At 39.0% G+C, this 15,154-nt stretch overlaps 1 protein-coding gene across 1 annotated transcript in view; it reads left to right on the top strand.

Moving 5' to 3' along the window:
- Window positions 1–15,154, top strand: part of dhx32a (DEAH (Asp-Glu-Ala-His) box polypeptide 32a) — a 56,990-nt gene that overhangs the window by 25,995 nt on the left and 15,841 nt on the right. Inside the window, exons 7-8 of the mRNA XM_028795281.2 lie at window positions 7,588–7,779; window positions 8,237–8,368. Of these exons, the coding sequence (XP_028651114.2) occupies window positions 7,588–7,779; window positions 8,237–8,368 (324 nt within the window). The remainder of the gene's footprint in view (window positions 1–7,587; window positions 7,780–8,236; window positions 8,369–15,154) is intronic.

The following is a 15,154-nucleotide window of genomic DNA, read 5'->3' as shown; positions in this document are numbered from 1 at the left end:
GGTACAATAATGAGTGTCTGCAGGCAAAAGTGTAGCATGGTGGAGGTTCCTTGAACGTTTGGGGCTGCATTTCTGCAAATGGAGTTGAAGATTTGGTCAGGATTAATGGTGTTGTCAATGCTGAGAAATAGAGGCAGATACTTATCCATCATGCAATACCATCAGGGAGGCGTATGATTGGCCCCAAATTTATTCTGCAGCAGGACAACGACCCCAAACATACAGCCAAAGTCATTAAGAACTATCTTCAGTGTAAAGAAGAACAAGAAGTCCTGGAAGTGATGGTATGGCCCCCACAGAGCCCTGATCTCAACATCATCGAGTGTGTCTACGATTACATGAAGAGACAGAAGGATGTGAGGAAGCCTACATCCACAGAAGATCTGTGGTTAGTTCTCCAAGATGTTTGGAACAACGTACCAGCCGAGTTCCTTCAAAAACTGTGTGCAAGTATACCTAGAAGAATTGATGCTGTTTTGAAGGCAAAGGGTGGTCACACCAAATATTGAATTGATTTAGATTTCTCTTTTGTTCATTCACTGCATTTTGTTGATTGATGAAAATAAATGATTAACACTTCCATTTTTGAAAGCATTCTTTGTTTATAGCATTTTTTTCACACCTGCCTAAAACTTTTGCACAGTACTGTATATACAGCAACTGTGCCTGTGGCCTTCCATTTCCTGATTCCATTCCTTACAGTTGAAACTGACAGTTTAAACCTCTGAGATAGCTTTTTGTAGCCTTCCTCTAAACCATGAGACTGAACAATCTTTGTTTTCAGATCTTTTGAGAGTTGCTTTGAGGATCCCATGCTGTCACTCTTCAGAGGAGAGTCAAATGGAAGCACAACTTGCAATTGACCACCTTAAGTACCTTTTCTCATGATTGGGCACACCGGTCTATGAAGTTCAAGGCTTAATGAGCTAATCCAACCAATTTGGTGTTGCAAGTAATCAGTGTTGAGCAGTTACATGCATTCAAATCAGCAAACTTACAAGGGGACCCAGATTTTTGCATAGCCAGTTTTTCACATTTGATTTAATTTCATACAACTAAATACAGTGGGCCCTTGACTTACGAACTCAGTTCGTTCGCAAGGGCTGGTTGTAACTCAAGTTGGTTGTAAGTCAAGACTATTTTTTCCATAAGAAATAATGGAAATACCCATAATGCGTTCCGAACCGCCCACAGCAACACTTACTTAACCTTTTCACAATAAAAAAGGGTTGTATAATGTGCATAATTTACCAAAACGCCAATACTTTTTCTAATGTACTAACCAAAAAGTTATAAAAAATGCCTAGCCTACCAGAAACAACAATTTCATACTGTACTCACCATTTAATTTGACATCTTTGGGCTGCAGGAAAGGAGGAGGAGGAGAATGAAATGGAAGGTGGTTATTGTTTGGAAGGAGCCTCCTTATACAAATTTTTTCTTTGTAAAATTGTCGAGATGGTGGATTTCGACATGCTGTACATATTAGCGAGATCAGTCACACGAACACCACTCTCATATTTCCACACAATTTCCTTCTTCATTTCGATTGTGATCGCTTTCTTTACCTTCGTTACCTTCTCTTCCTTCCTTAGCAATTATCGAAAAAAAATTATATAAATCACTGCACTGACCGAAATTACGTCCACAAACACATGTATCTGGGCTCTGACTGACGCTTACAAACGCTCTCGGCTGTTTGTTTACAATTGTGCAAGCGGATACACGTGACCGCATTCAGGTCGTAACGCAAGATGTTGGTCATAAATCAAATTGTTCAGATGTCGTATATCAAGGGTCGACTGTACTGCTTCACTAAAAATCTTTTTTCGGAAAACACCCCAGTACTCAGATGTTCCTAGGAAATGAAAGACATACCACTGTTATCTTTTTTATTGAAAGTAAATTATTATGCAGGCTGAGAGGGGTTCCCAAACTTTTTCATATGACTGTATATATTAAAAGAACTGGAGCTGTATCGTTTAACTTGTTCATAGCAAGGCAGAAACCCATTGATGCTCTGTTACTGTTTAATGCCCATCTAAAATACTAAAATTAAGTATTCAAACTAATATTGGCAGCAACAGAATCCGTTTTCTAATCTGCTTTGTTCCAATTCAGAGTTCAGGGAACTAGTGCATCTCAGGGTAGGAGGTAGGAAACAGTCTTGGAGGGGAGACAATACCATCATATAGGATAACTGCATATAATGGGCCAATTTAAGGTTACCGATTTCACTCGGTAGCTGGAAGGCTAAAGTACTAAGCTTGATTTCACTGGAGTGTACAAGTAAGTAATCTTTGAAGCGGGTTAAAATATGAAATTATACCTTCATTCATTTTGATCTTTTTAGTTGCTGCTTAGTGACTGCATTTTTCTGTAGCTAAATACAGGTTGCTGTATCTTAAACATCGGCTAAAAGATATTGTTGCTTGCCATTCACTGTTACTTAATAACTGGCTACTGTTTTAAATTATAATGTTCCCAGTATTCTGTAGTGGGAGAACAGCAGACATTTCCAAATTGTTGGATGTGATGTTGCAAATTAATTAAGAAAGAGGTTGGTACATGTGATAAAGTTGGCTGACTGCCATCCAGCTACAGCATGGGTAAATCTGCCACGGCTGTCTGGCTTCCAGGCTGTTTGTCTGTGGCCTTTCAGCCGTATGATAGCAGATCTGACAGGATTCTCCTGAATTCCATTGTTTTACTCCCACCATGCTTGTGAATGAGAGGCTAACTTTCAACATTTGTCATCCTAACAGCTATGTGTTTATTCTGTATCAGAAGCTGACAAAAATCTGAAGCTGTTGTAGATGATAAATGCTTTCTGTTATCAGCATGGAAACAGTAACAGTAACAGTTCTAGGTTCTTGTTAGTTTATGAAGAAAGCCTTGCTTTGTCAATAATATTGTTTTAAACAAATTATACTTTATTTTCGAAAATTATTACACTAAAGAGGTTGTCAGTAAAAACCTATTTTATTTCCTATGAAGTTTGTTTTTGTAGGAGAAGTTTTGCGTCTGCTTTGTAAATTATTTTTAGTAACATTAAAAATAGGCAGATGTGTCCCCTAGAAAACTTTGAGTACATTGCATTGGTTGCTGGTCACCTCAAGTACATGAATATTGCAAGACTATTTACATGTTTTCTCACTGATCCGAAGTCACATATTGTGCCATGCAAGTAAAGCTACCATTGGGGTAATTTTGGCAGGCAAACAATATAAAGAAGACTGGTATAAGAACTGGAGTGCCATGAGAAACTACATTCATAAATACCAGAGGCAATTTAGTTGCAGTGTGCTCCCTTCGAAATTGCACAGCAATTTAATGATCTATTATCGATGCTGCAATGTCTTTATCCCAAACCTGCTATCTATAAGCAATATGCAGGGCAGGCAGTGCTTCAGTTGAAATGGAGAGAAAAAAATCTGTTTTATGAGACCACATTATGCCATTTAAATATGATGAGCCAAAGTCTACGATGTCAGTCACAGGTGCAAGACAGGCAACAACTATGGGCATGACACTGTTTCATCTGGGAGCACACTTACTTGCATGCTAGTACAGAGAGGTAATTGGTATATCTTCAGAAAACCCATGCATACATGTTAACAACATGCATACACCATTTAGACTTGCCTCGTCTGGGGATTTAAACCCAGGTGTCTGGAGGCGTGAGACAGTAGAGGTAACCATTACACCTCCCTGATTCTTGGTTTTGTTCCAACCAACTTCCATTTTTAATTGGACTCCTAGTCAAGTGAGGTGTTATTTCCCAGTTTCTTTGTTTTGGGGGTCAATGCAGAACTTATAAAAGTAAGTCCTTTAAACATTTTAGTAAAAATTAAGCAGCTATATGTGGATAATTTTTTTTTCTATTCTGCCTTTTGATCACTAATTTATTGGGTTTGACGCTGAAGCAGTTGCTGCCTTTCATCATTTAGTGTTGTTCGCCTGGGTGTGTGTTTGCTTGTTTTTAATTGACACTTTTAGGATAAAATGAAGAGAGAAGGCTACACAGAATAAGGGAAAAATAACAGGAAAACAACAAAAAAGAGTTAAGCATTTAAAGCTATAGCAAGAATAAAAGTATTTTAAAAATGTCTTGTGTAACTGCTGTGCTTTTCTGAATGCAGAATACTACTTGTTTCGGCTGCTCCTGTTAGGGGTTGCCACAGTGGATCATCATCTTCCATATATTTCTGTCCTCTGCATCTTGCTCTGTTACACCCATCACCTGCATGTCCTCTCTCACCACATCCATAAACCTTTTCTTAGGCCTTCCTCTTTTCCTTTTTCCTGGCAGCTCTATCCTTAGCATCCTTCTCCCAATATACTCAGTTTCTGAATGCAGAATTATTACCACTTATTGTGAATCTGGTTGGGAAAAAAACCTACAGCCACAGGGGATTCCCAGGACTGAGTTTGGGAACCACTATTATAAATAGATATAGACTGAAGAGCAAAATAAGAGACCACATATCGTGCTTATTAATTCTATTCTAGATTGCAGTGCTAAAAGGAAACCAGGACAGATGATACTGGGAATAAACAGGTAATATGTTTTCCAAATCTGATCGTTTCCCAAATGAGTTAATTAAAAATGGATTCTTGCACAACACCCTGTACGACGGCATTCAGTGAGCAAGTTGAAAAATGCTTTCTGGTTATTTTATTTTTATGTGCAAGTCTAGATGGGAGATACTTTAAAAAATCATAAAACTAATTCAGTGAATTTGCAGCACAAGCCCTTAAACTGGTGAAGTTTATTAAGAAGACTGACTCGCTTTCAGCAAGGATGAACTAGCATTATCAATTACATTACAAAATGCTGAGTGAGAATTCACTAATTCCCAGTGTGACATACCAGATTCAGTACAGACTGAGATTAAGTGTAATGTTGCCTTAGTATGTGTATTTATTACAGTTAAACCTAAGAAAGCAAAAGATATTGTCTGAAGAAGCTAATTGGTGTGAAAAAGATGCTGTGCTACAGGGGGTGTTTTGTCACATTCTATAGACAACATACAGTGCGTTTTATTCTGTATCCCTTTTTCACTGGAGCCACTTCAAAACTGAATGACCACAGTGAGCTTTAATCATTGTGTTTAGGTTTTTATTTATTTCCATGGGCAGCTAATGCAGACTACTTGTAAGTCACCTACAGGATCTGAACTCAAAATACTATAAAGGTGTACTTAATAACAATCAATGTGGGATATTTTTTTGAAATGAAATTCACTTTGAAAGGTGTAATTTAAATTCAAGATTGATTTATTGACTGTTATTTAACTACATACGGTATATAATACAACTTAACCAGTAAGTCTGTCAGTTTAAGTAAAGTTTATAACAGTGTTATGATTCAAGCAGCGAGTTGCTAAACTTTTTTTGTGGGTTTGAGGTTACTTTTAATTGTGTAATGCACTTTTATCCCAATAATTATTTTTGAACTACTTACTTTAAGGTTACATACATTTTTAACACTTGTTTAACAAAGGGATTGAACTGCATTATAAATAGTTCTGGCACAAGCATTTTTCAGTGTATTTCAGGGTCTTCCTGTTTACAGAAAATGATGGGCAAATTATTATACTTGGGCAAAAAATAGTGTTTAGCATCTTACATTTCGAAGTGTTAGGTTGGTACTTTTTTTACTTTCCAAATGTGTTGATAAGTTTTTAGTAGTTAATGAACGAGTGTCTTAATGAAAAACATTTTCTGTTGCACTTTTCATGTAGTTTCTGTTTGAAAGTATTGCAGGTTCTCTACTAAGTTTCACTCATCTACTGTATATCTTTATTATACAACAACATCATAAATATTAATATGAGATTTTTTTATGAAGCACACAAAACTGCCTTAAAAAATCAGAACAAGAAGATGGAGGGCAACGTACAGTAGAAGCACAATTTAACAATTGCTATATTTTGCATTTTCCTGCATTTTAAAATTCTCTTCTCCAAACAAGGATTAGTCTTTCCAGGCTCTGGTAATGTTCCAGCTTAATGTGACCTTTATTTTTTTTTGACTTTTCGAAATAGTGTTTTTTCAGTGAAAATGAATATGAGTGTGCACAGATATTTATACTGAACTAGTTGTGTAAGCCAGTGCTGTAAAAAGCCCGGGCTTCTACAAACCATGGATTTTGGCACTTCTATCAATCAATCGCATCAGTTGTGCATTAGCGGCTAAGCGAGGTTCTCTTTCCTCTGTGGTTTCGTTTTGCTGACGTGCTTGCCTCACTTGTGTATTAGCAGCAATGCAAGTTTCTGTTTCCTCGGCGGTTTCATTTTGCCAACGTGCTTGCCTCCATTGTCTATCTCCTTGGAGGTTTTGTTTTGCCGATGTGCTTGCCTCGCTTGTGTATTAGCGGCTAAGGGAGTTTCTCTTTTCTCAGCGGTTTCACTTTGGCGACCGAGTCGGTTTCTTTGAGCTTCATGCTGTAGCCTCGCACTTCCAAGCCAGACCGACAGACACGCACACACACACTTCCATGTGTAGACATTTATATATAAGATGTGCTACATTAGACAGATGCTGGTTGCTACAGTATGTCTTTTCCTTTCAGGCCATCTGCATATATATTAGCTCACGATGACAAGGAAGACAAATTGAAAAACAAGAATCATAGATGCTGCTTTGAGTGCAGTTATCATTTCCATTTATGTCCCTATAGACAATTGTGTACAAGAGAGGAGCCATGATTGGAGTTGCTATTAACAATGTGTTAGTGTTCATGAAAAAGGATAACAATCTGAAACAACAAAAAGGACAAAAATAACTGTAGTGAAACTATAAAATATCCTTAAACCCAGCTAACACAGATTTGTACTAATGAGTCCTGATAAATCAGTAACAGTTTCCTACATGTAACAATTTTCCTGCATTAAACATTTAATCCTTTAAAAGTCTGACCATGTCATCCAACTCTATTTAACTTAACAATGGTCTATGCCAAACCACCATTTGGACAGTAATGGAAGCTAAATAGATTCATACGATTTGACAGAAAAATAGATACCATGGTTTGATTTAAGAAATAACAAGTTAAGTGGTGAGATACTGGAACCACAATGTGATTAGCAAAAATACCACACAGTGAGCTTTCCACATATTATTATTCAGTCATGTTACTTCTAAGTAGAAAAATTCATAAACTGTGACCATCTTAATTACTTCTGCCTTGCCTGTTTTCCTTATGTGTTAGTAATGAAATATTAAGTAAAAGCAGCAGAGTATTTAATTGCCTTATTGCTAAAGAAGCTACTCTCAACACTCAAGATAATGCTCAACTCTAATAAGAAATTTCTCAAATGCATTTCAAGACACTGATCTTTATGAAAGCTGTAATTTATTAATGTCACCAAGCCTTATGCGGAAAAGTTTGAGATTTAATAAGAATTACTTCATTAATAAAAACACAAGACACCCTTCTATTAGTTATTTTTTGTGATATTTTATACATAGTTCATTGATTTAAGATTTTATTAACATATGTTTTGGAAAATCTTACTATTAAAATTTTGGTGATTATCAAAAATTTTACATTTTGTTAATGGATTATCTTTGAAATTTTAGATCCAGAAAGTCTCATGCAAGCTCTCGAAGAACTGGATTACTTGGCAGCCCTTGATGATGATGGAAATCTGTCGGAAATTGGGATTATCATGTCTGAGTTGCCACTAGATCCTCAGCTGGCAAAGGCTCTTCTGGCTTCCTGTGAATTTGATTGTGTAAATGAGATGTTGACAATAGCAGCAATGCTGACAGGTAAATTTTGGTGATAGATTATTAAAGTTAATATCTAATATTGAGCTATAAATGCTGCCTTAATTGTACAGCTCTATTTGTAAATGTCTCTAGCAGATGGGGGATTGTTTCATTTTAATTTAGGGTTTCTTACTCAGTTCCAGCCCCGAAGGTAGATATTTATGTTTGTACCTTGGTTCTAAAATGTAGATTTACTTTTCAGTACTTTGAAATGACTGCCCATAGTTTGGCAGACTGTACTGAAGTATATTACATTATAACAACAACAGTTCTATCCTGAAGAACTGGTGCATTTTGCGAACTTTAATGTCTACGTAATATAATGTACAAAACGTACAGCTGGTATTGTTGACTTGCAGAATATTTATAAATTTTACACACACCAAGATTGCTTCATAAAATTTAATGTGTCTCTATTAGGACTAAAATTCTGAAATATTTTTTGTCAATTATACAGCACCGAGTTGTTTCCTGCAAGCTCCTGTTGGCGCTGAACATGAAGCACATGCATCTCACAGCAAGTTTCATCACCCTGAAGGAGACCACTTTACTCTGATTAATGTATATAATGCCTATAAGCAAAATCAATGTGAGTATAGCATATTTAAATCCTACTGAACCGTTGTTAAAATAAATTATCAAGAAATACTCCCTTTGCTCTTTTAGGAAACTGATGTTAAAATCATTACACTTTCAAATGTAATACAGTATTTAGGTTTAGTATTTTTAAGATAATAACATTTACTATAAATAATCAATCATAACCGTTATTAAAAGAAAAGAAATTAAAGACATAAGCACATTTTATTCTAGGGCTGTCACATTTGTATCTCAAAATGAAAAATCAAATCTGAATTCGACTTTGTGCATTTGAATCTGTGCTAAATTGCACACCTTTCTCCCCCTGCTTTGTATTACTCCGACTGTCACTATGTATTATTGAAGAATTGCACATATCTCCCTGCTGTTTAGTTAGAGGAGCCACCAGGTACGGTCTCTAGCGTTCCAGCCTGGCATCAGAGAACAGCGTTAGTGGAGCAAAGTTACCAGCAATATCTGTTGGTTGCAGGGGGATGAATAAAAATGTAAATTATGAAATTCTGTTTAAAAAAAATAAATAAATAAATTGTGTTTTGGGGGCATACTGATAAGCACCACATGATTGTTTTTTTCAGATGACTTCTTAGCATACTGCACAAGATTTGTTAATATGACCAGCCAACTAGTGTTTAAAACTATGATATTTTAGCAAAAGTACTACTACTTGTACTTTATTAGTGAAACTGGCACAGTAATGATCTGACCTGCAGTATCATGTTGCTAATACAGAAATGTACATGTAGCTCCCAAAATATTTCACTCATAATTCAAGTATATTTGAACAAACTAGCATTTGTACTTTGAAATATTTGTGACCTAATATTGATTCTTTTCACAACCCTACTGTGCGCTAATAAATTTTGTTACTTTCATTCATCCTGTCGAAAATGCCCTTTTACAATACATCTGCTGGTATAATTTTCCTGTGCTCATCACGGATTGTCCATAACGAACACTATGTTCAGGCATAGGGGTGTCCATATGTGCACCTGGCACCAGGACACCCTAGGCCTCAGTTCAATGATCGACTTCGTGGTCGTGTCATCGGACTTGCGGCCACATGTCCTGGACACTTGGGTGAAGAGAGGGGTGGAGCTATCAACTGATCACCTCCTGGTGGTGAGTTGGCTTCGTTGGTGGAAGATGCCGGTCAGGCCTGGTAGGCCCAAACGTATTGTGAGGGTCTGCTGGGAACGTCTGGCAGAGTCCCCTGTCAGAAGTAGCTTCAACTCCCACCTCCGGCAGAACTTTGACCACGTCCCAAGGGAGGTGGGGGACATTGAGTCTGAATGGGCAATGTTCCGTGCCTCAAGGCGGCTAACCGGTACCAGCAGGCCAAGCGGAATGCTGCTTCGGTGGTTGCTGAGGCAAAAACTCGGGCGTGGGAGGAGTTTGGGGAGGCCATGGAGAACGACTTCCGGACGGCTTTGAGGAGATTCTGGTTCACCATCCAGCGTCGCAGGAAGGTAAAGCAATGCAGTGTCAACACTGCATATGGTGGGGATGGTGCACTGCTGACCTCGACTCGGGACATTGTTGGGGGGAGTACTTCAAAGACCTCCTCAATCCCACTAACATGTCTTCCAGTGATGAAGCAGAGCCTGGGGACTCAGAGGTGGACTCTCCCTTCTCTGAGACTGAGGTCATCGAGGTGGTCAAAAAACTCCTTTATGGCAGGGCCCCGGGGGTGGATGAGATACACCCGGAGTTCCTCAAGGCTCTGGATGTTGTAGGACTGTCTTGGTTGACACGCCTCTGCAATATTGCATGGACATCGGGGACAGTGCCTCTGGATTGGCAGACCGGGGTGGTGATCCCCCTCTTTAAGAAGGGGGACCGGAGGGTGTGTTGCAATTACAGAGGAATCACACTCCTCAGCCTCCCTGGAAAAGTCTATTCGGGGGTCCTGGAGAGGAGGGTCCGTCAGATTGTCGAACCTCAGATTCGGAAGGAACAGTGTGGTTTTTGTCCTAGTCGTGGAACAGTGGACCAGCTCTACACCCTTGGCAGAGTCCTGAAGGGTGCATGGGAGTTTGCCCAACCAGTCTACATGTGTTTTGTTGACTTGGAAAAGGCGTTCGACTGTGTCCCTCGGGGAATCCTGTGGGGGGTGCTCCAGGAGTATGGGGTACTGGACCCCCTGATAAGTGCTGTTCAGTCCCTGTACAACCAGTGTCGGAGCTTGGTCTGCATTACCGGCAGTAAGTCGAACCCATTTCTGGTGAGAGTTGGACTCCGCCAGGGCTGCCCTTTGTCACCGATTCTGTTCATAACTTTTATGGACAGAATTTCTAGGCGCAGCCAGGGCGTTGAGGGGGCCCGGTTTGGTGGGCTCAGGATTGGGTCACTGCTTTTTGCAGATGATGATGTCCTGTTTGCTTCGTCAGGCCGTGATCTTCAGCTCTCTCTGGATCGGTTCACAGCTGAGTGTGAAGTGGCTGGGATGGGAATCGGCACCTCCAAATCCGAGACGATGGTTCTCAGCTGGAAAAGGGTGGAGTGCCCTCTCAGGATTGGGAACGAGATCCTGCCCCAAGTGTAGGAGTTCAAGTATCTTGGGGTCTTGTTTACGAGTGAGGGAAGAATAGAGCAGGAGATTGACAGGTGGATCGGTGCGGCATCCACAGTGATGCGGGATCTTCATCAGTCTGTCGTGGTGAAAATGGAGCTGAGCCGAAAGGCAAAGCTCTCAATTTACCAGTCGATCTATGTTCCTACCCTCACCTATGGTCATGAGCTATGGGTAGTGACCGAAAAAACGAGATCGCGAATACAAGTGGCTGAAATGAGTTTCCTCTGCAGGGTGTCTGGGCTCTCACTTAAAGATAGGGTGAGAAGCTCAGTCATCCGGGAGGGGCTCAGAGTAGAGCTGCTGCTCCTCTGCATCGAGAGGAGTCAGATGAGGTGTCTCAGGCATCTGACCTGGATGCCTCCTGGACGCCTCCCTGGTGAGGTGTTCCGGGGACATCTAACTGGGAGGAGGCCCCAGGGACTATGTCTCTCAGCTGGCCTGGGAACACTTCGAAATCCCCCTGGAAGAGCTAGTAGAAGTGGCCAGGGAGAGGGAAGTCTGGGCATCTCTGCTCAAGCTGCTGCCCCTGCGACCCGATCTCGGATAAGCGGAAGAGAATGGATGGATGGATGGTATAATTTTCTTGAGATTCCTAGAAATGTGTGTATACATTTGTTAAAATTTAGAATGCAATTTTACATATATAACAAAGTGTCTGCTTATCACTTTTACTATGTAATTAATAGAGCGTGATACTTTTAAAAAATATCTTCATTGGGATAGACTTTAAAACTGATTAAGGGTTCATTCACATAAGGAAATGAGATTAGATAAGGGTAACAATTCTGTTGCATATCATAATAATCTCACAAAGGATTTCATGATAATGTCTGAAGCGTAAATCTCTTTCTTTCATTACACACAGAAAGCATCCTTGTCATGCAGTAAAAGAAGGTAAATTGTTCCAGTACTAAACAGCTTTGATTTTAATTAAAATATTCCCTCATACTTAAGAGTTAAGGCAGACATTTTATGTACAATGACATATATGACTAAATGCCAAAATCCCATATTAGTGTAGCAATTAGGACATAATGCACAGATGTCTAGTTACAGTGTATAATGCAAAGTTAGTTTAATTCCTTTTCTACAGCAAACACTAAATGAATTCCAAGGCACAGACTATACTCTAAGCTAATGATAATCCACACTAAGAAGAGAATCTCTTATTACTGAATTTATAGTGCGGCTACTTTCCTGGGAATATATTTATTTTTAAGCGAGTCTTAAAACCTGGTTATTTAAAGCATCCATCCATCCATCCATTTTCCAACCCGCTGAATCCGAACACAGAGTCACGGGGGTCTGCTGGAGCCAATCCCAGCCAACACAGGGCACAAGGCAGGAACCAATCCCAGGCAGGGTGCCAACCCACCGTAGGACACACACAAACACACCCACACACCAAGCACACACTAGGGCCAATTTAGAATCGCCAATCCACCTAACCAGCATGTCTTTGGACTGTGGGAGGAAACTGGAGCGCCCGGAGGAAACCCACGCAGACACGGGGAGAACATGCAAACTCCACGCAGGGAGGACCCGGGAAGTGACCAGTCTTGGTGTGCAATATTTGTAGTGGTATTCCAAGAGCTGCATTTTAGGGAGAATTTATGATTCATATCACATCCCTTATGGACTTCATGTAGATGGAGAAATTTTACCAGACAGATATTCCTCAGTAATCACTTTAACATCAGCTTTGCTGAAGAAAGTTCATCATGATTTTATGATGTATAAATCAATCGTTACATGGATCAAATTTAGTTATTTATATATGTATATGTGTATATATGTACAGTATATATGTGTGTATGTATGTATGTGTGTGTATATATATATATATATATATATATATATATATATATATATATATATATATATATATATATATATATATATATATATATAATATTTGCAGTTGGAGATCCACAAAGGGAGACAAAAAACGAATCACGTATGATACGTGATTCGTTTTTTTTTGTCTCCCTTTGTGGATCTCCAACTGCAAATATGCAAACCGTATCACAGACCTTCTCTTCCATATATATATATATATATATATATATATATATATATATATTAGGGCTGGGCGATTTGGCCTAAAATCAAAATCTCGATTAATTGAACATTTTAACTCGATTACGATTAATGAACGATTATTTTATTTATTTATTTATTTTGCCCTCATAGTTCACTGACAAGTTTTGTACAGTAAATATGCTCACATATTACAAGTGAGAGATTTTTGAATGAAGGGTGCATTACTTGATTTTAAAATAATTGAAGGAAACACACACATCTTCTATCTGTGATTATTTATTGAACATCAATGTTGAACAACTGAAATTAAAGCACACATTGCCTAAAACGAACAGTCACTTTGTTCTTATAAAAAAAGTAAAAATAAATAACTTGCACTTTTGGAAACAAAAAAAATTATTTTCAATGTTTTTCTTATTAAAAGTAGAAAATAAACAGTATCTCTTCTAAATAAAATAACTCTTATATATCCTGTAAATAATATTTTAAACAGTGCATTTCTTGCATCTTCTGTAAACAAATATTTTAATGTTGTAATGAAAATAGAACTCTCTAAACACTGTTGCATGAGGTGATCTTAGCGATCTTGTCATGTCACTATATTAACATGAATTTACTCTAAGTTCTTACTAAGAAACACGAGCATGTTAACCTTTTCAGGTTTCAGGCAGGACCTGAGGCATGTAACAATGTTTCCGCCCGAACTGAAAACCCACTCTGATGGGGAGCTAGTAGCTGGTATGCAGAGATACTTTTTGCCACCTTACTTAGAGTGGGAAAGTGTACATGATGCTTCCTCCACCGGTCCAGTGGATTTGCCTCACTATCCAGCATGGGGGACACCAAATAGCTGCTTATCTCTGCTTCTAGCGATTGCTGAAGTGACAGAGTGGGTGTAGCTGAACTTGCTGAAGGTGTTGCCTCACTCCCTTTAAAAAAGCTTCCTAATGACCTCTTTTGCTTTTATGCCATTATATTTAATTAAGCTGACGTGTACTTACCAATTGCAAGGTGTAGGCGGTGTCCAAAACACTGCTGCCGTAAACACCCATTAAGCGCAGCAGCTTTGACAACATTAGCACCGTTGTCTGTTGTAATGGCTGAAAGTTTTTCTTCCGCAAGGTCAACATTCAGAAAACATATCTTTCAGACCTTGCGCAATCATATCTGCCGTGTGATTGGCTGGAAAATATGCCGTCTCAAGGCATCTCTGGTGCAGCTTCCAATCATCGTCAATGTAGTGCAAAGTAAGGCTCAAGAATGGGTCCATCGTCCTACTTGACCAGAGATCAGATGTGGCTGCAAAGTGTTGAACATTTTTCAGTTCAGCAGCTACATTTTTACATGTCTTGCACATGTCTGGCAGCGCAGTTTTAGAAAAATGTGATCGCGATGGCACAGTGTATCTTCTGTCGAGAGTTTTAATGAGGTGTTTAAACCCGCTTCGCTCCACTGTAGCCAAGGGAGTCGTATCCTTTGCGATGTAATAACAAATAGTGTCAGTTATTTCTTTCCATCTTCTTGAACTCTTCTCATACTGTGTGGCATTTGTGAACGCTTGTGTTATCAACATCTGCTTTGCGGAGGCACTTGTTGCTGGGCGCTTGTCAGTCTCTTTTTGTTTTTTTTAAGCCATGCACTGTTCATATTCAGTAATGTGATTGTGCTTCAAGTGTTGAAACAAATTGGTGGTGTTACCTTTGGGCGTCGAAACTGTTTTTCTACAGTGTCTACATCTGACTTCATTTTGTTCGATGTCATCCTTACTGAAGCCAAAATGTGTCCAAATGAGGGAGACTGCGTTTTTTCTTTGGTACAAGCTGCTCTTGTTGCTCAGGTGTGTCAGTGTTTAAGCTCTCCATGCTCGACATGTCGGCGGAATAACGTAACATAACGGAGCGGGGTCACGTGACTCCACACGCGGTAGTGTTTTTAAAGGGAAAGTAATCGAAATAATCGACCTGGAAAAATTTGATCGATTATAGGTTCTGAATGTCGATTTCGATTACTTTTCGATTAATTGCCCAGCCCTAATATATATATATATATAGTTGTGCTTGAAAGTTTGTGAACCCTTTAGAATTTTGTATATTTCTTTATAAATATGACCTAAAACATCATCAGATTTTCACTCAAGTCCTAAAAGTAGATAAAGAGAAA

This window comes from Erpetoichthys calabaricus, chromosome 2 (assembly GCF_900747795.2).
Source record: "Erpetoichthys calabaricus chromosome 2, fErpCal1.3, whole genome shotgun sequence".
NCBI classification, from domain to species: domain Eukaryota; kingdom Metazoa; phylum Chordata; class Cladistia; order Polypteriformes; family Polypteridae; genus Erpetoichthys; species Erpetoichthys calabaricus.
The sequence above is the reverse complement of the archived record's forward strand: the minus strand, read 5'-3'. Positions and strand labels throughout refer to the sequence as shown.